Source organism: Chinchilla lanigera, unplaced genomic scaffold, assembly GCF_000276665.1.
Source record: "Chinchilla lanigera isolate Chin_1 unplaced genomic scaffold, ChiLan1.0 scaffold00038, whole genome shotgun sequence".
Taxonomy (NCBI): Eukaryota; Metazoa; Chordata; class Mammalia; order Rodentia; family Chinchillidae; genus Chinchilla; species Chinchilla lanigera.
Window position 1 is genome coordinate 1,411,102 of NW_004955439.1, and position 9,360 is coordinate 1,420,461.

The following is a 9,360-nucleotide window of genomic DNA, read 5'->3' on the forward strand; positions in this document are numbered from 1 at the left end:
AAGAGGTAAAACTGTATTAGTATAGTTCGATTCCTGGTACAAAAAAAAAAAAAAAGAAGAGGTAAAACTATAATAGTATAGCCAGACATAGTGGCACATGCCTATAATCACAGCACTTGGGAGCTGAGGCAGAAGGATCACCACAAGGCCAAGCCTGACCTACATAGAGAGTTCAAGGCCAGTCTGAAGTAGTGAGACTCTTGTCTCAAAAAAACAAAAACCGTAATAGTCTAGAACATAGTATTATAAGTTGATAAGGACAAGAAATGAATACAAGGGAGGCTTTGCCCATTTGTATTTCCAAGACAGGATGGTAGTAAGGGACCCATATGATACCATCAGATTATGGGCCTTGCACTAGGTAGTCTGCTAGGGTTACTGCACCATAGACTGAGTAGCTTAACCAGCAGAACTTTACTTTCCCACAGTTTTGGAAGCTGGTAGCTCAAGATTAAAGTGCTAGTAGAGCTGATTTCTCCTGAGGCCTCTCATGGCTTGTACACAGACACCTTCTCTTATTTCCTGTGTCTCTTCCTCTTCTTATCAGGACATTGATCCTGAAACCTTTGGATTTCATTTCATTTCAACTATGATTACCTCTTCAGGGGGCCCAGCTCCAAATACATTCACATTGAAGTTAGGACGTCAACCTATGAATTTTGGAGGGTGCAGTTCAGTCCATATAATACTTGTGGAGTGTTGAACATGTTGATAAGTACTGACAGGCCATGTAATTTGGTTCTCTAAGAAGAGAATATGGTTATCTGTGGGCACTCCGATAGGAAGTCAGTGAATGACCTTACAGTAGGTCTTGTGGACCCTAGTACCTCTGAAAGAGTTCTTTCATGTGAACCCTTGTAGAAAATTCAATAAAAGTTTTCAGACTTCAGTTTGATGAGCTCCAGATTGTCAGTAGTTTAGAGCATGTCACAAGCCTGAGGTGGGACTTCCGAAATGATGCTGGCCGCTAAGCCAAATAAATGTCCCTTACTGTCCTTCCCAGCAGCCACCTAGGGCTCAGGTAAATAGTCATGCAGTGACCTCATATTTGCATAGAACTCATTAAATCTGTGCTGTTTCACTGGTGTAGCAGAACCAGGACACAGAACAACAGGAATAAGCACCACAGAGTTCCTGGATTGGGGCTGTGAGTGTCATGAAAGGAGCACAGTGTGATCCAGGACGGCTGATCTTCCAAGCACAGATGACTGCTTAACTGCTGCTGTCCAAAAATGTGTTTTAACTTCCTTACTTCTGTGCTGCTTTTTCACCTGATTTGGTTCTACACAGAAATGGCCTAAAAATATGTTTGTTTTTTTTTTTAAAAAAAAGAAAAATCTAGATTTAAGTCCTGACTCTACCACCTACTAGTTCACTTGACTTTAGCCAACTTATTAAATTCTCTAGACATCAGTTTTTCACTTATCGAATGGAAATGTGAATACATGTGCTCACAGAGCTGTCAGGAGGCTTCACATGTCATGAGGTGACACACAAACCGCTAGCACAGTGCCTAGAACGCAGCAGGCATTCCGCACATTTTAATTAGCTTTTTTATAACTGTGCGAGCTAAGAAAATGAAAGAGAAGACATTTGGAGGAGAAAAAACAAAGGGAATAATGAGAGGTTTCATTTTCATGAGTGGTTTAGCATCAACATTCTAAAGTTATAAAAGACTTACAAACCAAAACAAAATCCTACATTGCATGTTACAAATTACTATGCTAGGCAGTATAATAAGCATTACATTTGAACCATTTTAATGAAGTTGCTATTATTGCCCTTACAGCATGTGGCAGCAGCTAATTCCAAACTTACTCATTATTCTGTTGACGGGTTAATAAATAAAATGGTTTTGTGAACACGAATGGAATCCACTGCTCGTAACCCTTCTGTGTGTTCCCGTTGGACCCATGAGTGTGAACTCCAGCATTTGCAATCTGACTCTACTTACTCACTTCCCTTAGTTTCCCCAGCTCTTCCATGTTAGCTGTCACCCATAACTCCAGGCTCCCACCGTACTGAGTTATTTGGGGTTTCTTTTCCCTGTATTCCCACATGCTGTAGAACCGAGCTAAGACACATCTCTCTCCACCTGACTAATTCCTGCTTGTGCTTTAGTTCCCCTGCAAAGCCTGAGTGAAGTACCTCCTTTAAAAATTATCCTGTTTACCATCGTATATTTAGTCCCTAACACAATACAAGGTATGTTAGGATTTCAGTAGTTTTTAAGTGAAGGAATCAATACTCAACCTAATTGCAAAGGATTATAATGATGATCTTCCATTTTCTATAATCTGGTTGTGCAACCTGTGCATTTCAAATCCTTTTTTTATTGGTGGTGGTGTTGATTTGGGGGCAGGATATTGTTTATGCTTTGTGTTTTGTTTTGATTGGAAACTTTATTTTACATGAGTACATTAAGTACGTCAGTTACAACACATGATGTAGTGAATTATCACCATACTAGCCACAATCACGCTGCTTGTTCTCAAGTGTACACAGTACTCATGTGTTATGTCTGTACTCCAACTGCTCATTTGACCGTAAGTCTGGAGTTCATCTGTTTACATAGGTGTTTATGTCTTGGCCAAAAGCATCCATTTCCAGTATTTACAAATACTTAATTGTAATTTTTTTAGCATTTGTTTCAAGTATTAACATCAATAATATTTATTTGTATTTAATTATACATTATTATTTTATCATTTAATCATCCCTTGTGTGTTGCAACAGACGTACTAAATGTGTCCATGTGACTGACGATCTTGACTGGAGCTAATTTTGGAGGTAGGGCTTGCATTATGAGTGTTCTGAAAAATCATGATAGGGATTATTTTCAGGTTGGGCCTCATTTTTGGGAAAATATAGTAAACTCTTATTATTTTACTATCTAGTCTTTGCTTAAATTAAATACTTAAAATGAGTTTTCTTTATTTTTTAATCACTTAGCTTTTACTAAATGCCTTATAAGGTTCAATAACAAAGACTTGGAAAAGAGTGAAAAAAGGGTGGGCTTTTCCCACCTCAAGTTTTTATGTTCTTTTCAAAATACACTTACATCAAAATATGATAGTCTTTTAGACACAAATATGAGTTAATAACAGAAGTTTTAAAGTGACTGATGACCTATGCATGTGGTGGCATAATTTTATAATAATATAAAAGTTAATGTTTTTGTTTTAAATTAACAATTTTTATACACTGGAGTATTACTGAGCTATAAAGATAAACTTGAGGCTTTCATAGGCAAATGGATACAAGTAGAGACCATTTGTTTTGTTTTGTTGTTTTGCAGTGCTAGAAATTGAACCCAAGGCCTTACAAATGCTAGACAGGAACTCTACCGCTGAGCTTTGGTCCCTACCTTTTTTGTAGTTTTTTTTTTTTCTTTCTTTTTTAATTTCACCTTTTTTGTCTTAATTTTGAGACAGAATTAAGGGTCTCTAAATTGCCCAGGCAGTCTTCAAGCTTGCAGTCCTCCTGCTTCAGCCCCCTTAATAGTTGGGTTTACAAGTTTAACCCCATTTACATTTTCAAACCTTTTTAAAATAGGGAGGGAAAAAACAGTACAGTAAATGTATTTTTCAGTATACATATCATTATGCCCTGCTTTATCCAGTGCATCAGGTCTAAAATGGATTGAGATCTCCCTCCCTTTAGCTGCCAGGAGGGATTCTTAAATGATGTGCAATCACTGCCATATGACTTAGACTTGAATTTTTCAAAACACAAAAGTCAAATATAATGATTACTGTAACAACACAAAGAAGTAGATGTCATAGAGAGGGCTTTCCTCATAAATTTGTATATAGCAAAACTTAGCTTATAGGGGTATACTGAAAGATAGGCAAAAGATTTAGCCTGTTGATTTAAAACCACAAAACTGTATCTTTTTCTAGAGAAATTTATGTCTAAAAAAGAAAAAAATGACAATAAACTAAGTAATCCACAGTAGAGTTATACAATCAGGTTGTCCTGTTGGGCTTTTCCTTTTGGCAAAACTATTAACCTTGTGAAGAATTCTCCTTCAGATGCATCTGCCTGGCACAGAGACTGAGATCTAAAGGTGTAGTATAAAAACTTCTAAGAAAGTGAATGGCATGAGAGCTTTTTTTTAATTTACTTCACAGTAATTTACTTTAAAAAATTCACATCTGCTATTTTGAAGCTAATCGTAGTGTGTTGGATGCCCTTAACCATTTCTCAATCCCACAGTCTTTTATCTTGCCTCTCCTCCTGTGTTCCCACCACCCCTGATCCCATTAGCAAACCTTGAGACAGCCTCAGACTTACCAAAGTACTGCTTTGGTTTCAGCTGCTGTTCTGCAAGAGGAAGTGAGTGTTGGGGGTTTCTCTGTGGCACAGTTGTGATAAAGCTGTGGTGGTCTTATCTCTCTTTTAGGTAGTGGCTCTTTATGACTACACAGCGAGCCGATCAGATGAACTAACCATCCATCGCGGAGACATTATCCGAGTGTTTTTCAAAGATAATGAAGACTGGTGGTATGGCAGCGTAGGAAAGGGACAGGAAGGCTATTTTCCAGCTAATCATGTGGCTAGTGAAAGTAAGTTTTATGCTCCCTTCCTGGTTTACTAATATGGTATAACTGACAGTCCAAGATTTTGTCATTTTCTACTCTTTAATTTACTGTCTTTATAATCTTTTCCTGTGTTTACCAATAGGTATTACTTTTCATACTCACGATGCAAGAAATAAAAAGGGGAGGCACTAGTATGTCAGAATGCTGCCTCATTCTGAGATTGGAATATTTGCGGATTGCACTTTCATCCCAGGAGACTTGCCCTTCGGGCGCCCAGCTTGTTCCTCTAGCCCTCGCCCCCTCCCACCTGCTGCACACGCAGTTTTGTCCCCCTTTCTCTTGCTACACTGACTCCTCTGTTGACCAGTGTCTGAAGAGCCTCTAGTTCCTCAACTCCTGCTCTTTCATTTTGTGTGTCTCAGTCCGAGCTGGTTACCTAATAAAGCAAAAGTACAGTGGCTTCATTCCTATATACACAAAGCCTCCATTTGTAAAAGGAAAAAACAATGAGCTAAAGACAAAATTCACTGAGTTTCTGAAAGATGTAGATTCAGTCCTAGGCTTTGAGGGGTGAAAACAGAACTAATGCCAAAAGCTTGAAAATAAAATAACTTAAAACTATCACAAAAGGGGAAAACTGAGAAGTAGGGCTTTTTAGAAGAGTGCATCCTATCAGCAGCCAACCTGACCCTGTGTTAGGAAAGGACATCTCAGAGGGGTCGGGAAAACAGATTTCTAATCCTTGCTTAGCAGCTTGTACTGCTGTGCCTCCTATAAAATGGAGATGTTGAGGTTTGTCAACTCTGAGCTTTCTTCCAGAAACATTTAAAGTCATATGGTTTGGGCTTAAAATGTAATAACTTGAGAGCACTCTATTTTCAATATTTATTGTTAATTTTGTTTCTGAGAAGTAATGGTTATAAATAATAGTTTGTTTTCAGACTAGTCCATGAAATCCCATTTGATCCAAACTATGATTCCTAACCTAAGTTACCAACTTTGAAAACAAATTATGTGAAGAAAAGGAGGAAGAATTTCTTCTTTGATCACGCAATGCACAGACAGGTCTAGATACAGTTATTTATCTGTGGCGTCTGGCCGGTACCTGGTCCTTCCCAGTACTCTGCTTCCCAGTCTCAAGTGGCCCCGAGTCTCTTTACAGCTCTCTTGTTCAGCCTACAAGGGGTGATGCAAAAATACAATGAATGTTTCGAGTATTTTTAATGTATTGAAGTAAAAGACACATGCCATTGATCCCCCTCAGGATACTCCCCCTCACTTTGAACACACTTATCCTGTCATTCTTGCCATTCACTGAAGAAGTTCTGGAAGTCTTCTTTTATGAGTGTCTTTAAAAAGTGTGATCAAAAATTTGGTGAAAGCTACTGCAGAAGGCTGTCTACTGGAAAGGCAGGCTTATAACAACATTACAATGTGTCTCATCTGTCTTATTCACTGGGTCTGGCACTGCACAACCTCTGGCTTTTTCTCAAAGTCCAGTGACCATGAAAAGTAAACACTTTGAATTGATTCAGCACATCAAGGCAGCCATAACACCACGGTTAATGAAGACACTCATGAAAAAGGACTTCCAGACCTGCTTTAGAAAGTAGCAAGACCACTAGGTGTGGTGCCACACACTTTTAATCCCAGCACTAGAGAGGCTGAGGCAGAAGGGTTGCCAGGAAGGTTGCCAGGTATTCAAGGCCAGCCTGAACTGCATAGCAAGACCCTACTCCAAAAAAAAAAAAAAAAAAAAATGGCAAGACCAATGGAATAAGTGTGCTTTACATAAGGGGGAGTATTTTGAAGGGGAATTAATGGCAATGTATCTTTTACTGCAATAATTTTTCAGTTTAAACACATCATATATTTTGATTTTTACCTCCTATCTGCCACCTTCAGCAAACTCCTCTTCTTACAACTACTGTCTCAAAAGTTACCCTCCTCTCTATCACATAACGTGACGCTTAATTTTCTCTGTGACATAGTTTCAGTTATTTTTCTCTAAGTTAGAAGTGACTAATTACTTTCAAACTGTATTACAAGTATATTTTTATGTTTAAAAGAGGGTGCATAATGGTAGAATACTTGGAGAGGAATTTTAGGACAGGTTAATTCCTTGCATGTACAGTATATGACCATGTTTAGTTCATCGCCAATAAGATCAGTGCTTCTAACTTGCAGGTTGTCAAAAATACACAAGGCACCTCCTCCCCAGTGATGGCTCTCACAGAGGATCAATAGCTGCAGTTAAGCAGGGTAGCTTCTGTTTCTAAATCAAGAGCTGCCGCGCAGTCATAGTCGCTATAGAGGATGTCTGTAGTTTTAACTCAGTATTACAATCCATTGTCCCTTTCAGATAAAAGTGAAAACATTTACAGATTTCTTTTTTACTTGGAAATAAAAAGATTGTGTGTCTCTAGGTAGAGCAATCTTAGGTGCTGTAACATTAGTGCGCTGGCTTACGGAAATAACCTCGCAGACTTATCAATCTTGAGAGACTGTAGATATTTAATCTACAGTAAGTTAAAATCTAATAAAATTTGTTTTTCTTTCATAATAACCAAAGTCATCTCTGAAACATGTCTCAGTGATAGTTGATGGCTGTATATAAGATTCTTCATCTCAGGTAGTGACCATCTGCATAATCTCTTATTATGTCCCAGAATAATTGAGGTTTTCTTTTGGCTTCACACACTGCTTCTTGTAAAAAGCCTTATAAAGTCCAGAACAAATAGAAAAAGAAATTTTTGAATACCTGAGAACATAATAATTGAATTCTCACACTTTGTCAGAGGTTATTTTTCTCTCCTTTTTACCCTACTTTTGACCTAAATTTAACAAAAACTTAACTGTCCCATTTTAATAGAGAAAAAACTCTCAGCAGCACATTCCACTCTAAAAGTAGAAGAAATTGTGTTTGATCTTTATCTGAAGCCAAATATGCAAAGCGAATGATCTAAAAGAGTATAACGTGAGCAAAATTTCTACCTGGTGTTCAATTGAGAGCTGTGTCCTTTGAGAGAACAGCACAGTGGAAGACGGTACCCATTGTTATCAGGGATTTACTTTCTTTGTATCTTAAGCCACTGGAGAGAAAACATGATCAGCTTCCCTAAATCACATCTAACAACCTTTTCGGTAAAAGATAAAGAAAACTAATAATAATACCAGCCCATACAGAATGCCGGTTAATGTATCTCAAGTGTGCCTTAGAAGCTTCTCTCAATTCAGAGCTGTTAACCAATGTTAAAATAGATTTTCTTTTTAACTCTTCAAAACTCTACAAGATTCTGTAGATTCAGTACCACCATATTCATTCAGTAGACTTTAGAGATGTAATATTCGGTTGTGAGAATCTCAGCCTAATCCATACTTACTCATTTCATCCTGCACTCCCGGGTTATCCCTTGTCATCTCTGCCTGGCAAAGCCCTAGCTGTTCTGCAGGTGTGTCATACCTGCCCATTCCATTCAGCCTTTGCCAACTGCACATCACTTTATCTTTAGTGTTAGCCATCTTTCAAATCAGGACACGTTTTATAGTGGAGTTACAAACGTCTCTCCGTGACCAGATCATAATTTCTTTGAGAGCAAAGACTCTTTTGCTCATCTTCATCTCTTCTCCAGTAGGACCTGGCAAATAACCTTGCATACAACAGGGTCCTAGTAAATGTGTAGTGATAAAATGAAATAAGCATCCACCCAACTGCATAGTAAGTGAAAGTGATACCTTCTATATTTCTGAAATCCTGATTAAAATTTTGCAATCATTACTATGTAAGACAACAAATAAGTGCTATGTAGCTTTTTGTTACACAAGGGAATTAGGTATCTGTTTCTCTTTAATTTCATACCTGCCACCCTCCATCGGGGGGGAACAGTGAATCTCAATTTAATTAATTATTCAATCATTAATTCCTTTTTTCAATTCCAGCACTGTATCAAGAGCTGCCTCCAGAGGTAAAGGAGCGATCTCGCTCTTTGACCCCCAAGGAAAAAACCAAAACAGAAAAACCTTCAGCTCCTCAAAAGGTAAATGTTTTCAAGAATATGTGTTGCTTACGTACTTTGATATTTTTCACTCTTCCTATATAAAATACTCCTTTATTTTTTCCACCTTATAATTCTTCACTATTTACATTATTGTTTCTTTTGTTCTTGATACTATAATTATGAAATATATAAGGCAAATTTCATGATAGTTATTTTCTAGATAAAGAAACTGAGGAGGCTCAGAGAGATTAAAGTAGATGTTCAAGTTGCAGCCAAAGAGATGGACGAGGACCCAAAGTGAAACTTGTGTCTTTAAGTGTTTCTGCACAACACTTGTTTAACTGTGTAGCGTAGAAACACTGACACTACTATCAGCCCCATCTGGGAGGGACATATTTGTGCCAGAGATCACTGAAGCCCAGTTTTATCTTATTTGGAACATTTCTTCTACTTCTAAAACACTTTTAATATAGAATAAATATGGATGTGTTATCATGGATATTAGTCTGCTATCAGATTCCTCAGAAGCACCAGTCTACAGTCTTCTGATGTCAGTAGCACTTCAGTAGAAAAGTTTAATAAGCACTATATTATCATGTACTGCCTATTAAACTTGTTTTATTATGTGACATTCGATCTTGCCTTGGACTGGGTAGCTTTACTACTTCTTGACTCTTTATGAACTTACACACCAGTGTATGTCCTGTACCTATCATTACAGTGTCATGATAAGGTTTTTTGACAGCCATGTGTCATTTAGTCATTCAGCACATATACATATATATACACATACATATATATACATATATATACATATA

General features: G+C 37.7%; 1 protein-coding gene across 2 annotated transcripts in view; it reads left to right on the forward strand.

Moving 5' to 3' along the window:
* Positions 1-9,360, forward strand: part of Ahi1 (Abelson helper integration site 1) — a 183,112-nt gene that overhangs the window by 133,917 nt on the left and 39,835 nt on the right. For both annotated transcript variants that reach the window (XM_005390486.2, XM_013517380.1), the window contains exons 21-22: positions 4,406-4,568; positions 8,484-8,581. In XM_005390486.2, the coding sequence (XP_005390543.1) occupies positions 4,406-4,568; positions 8,484-8,581 (261 nt within the window). The remainder of the gene's footprint in view (positions 1-4,405; positions 4,569-8,483; positions 8,582-9,360) is intronic.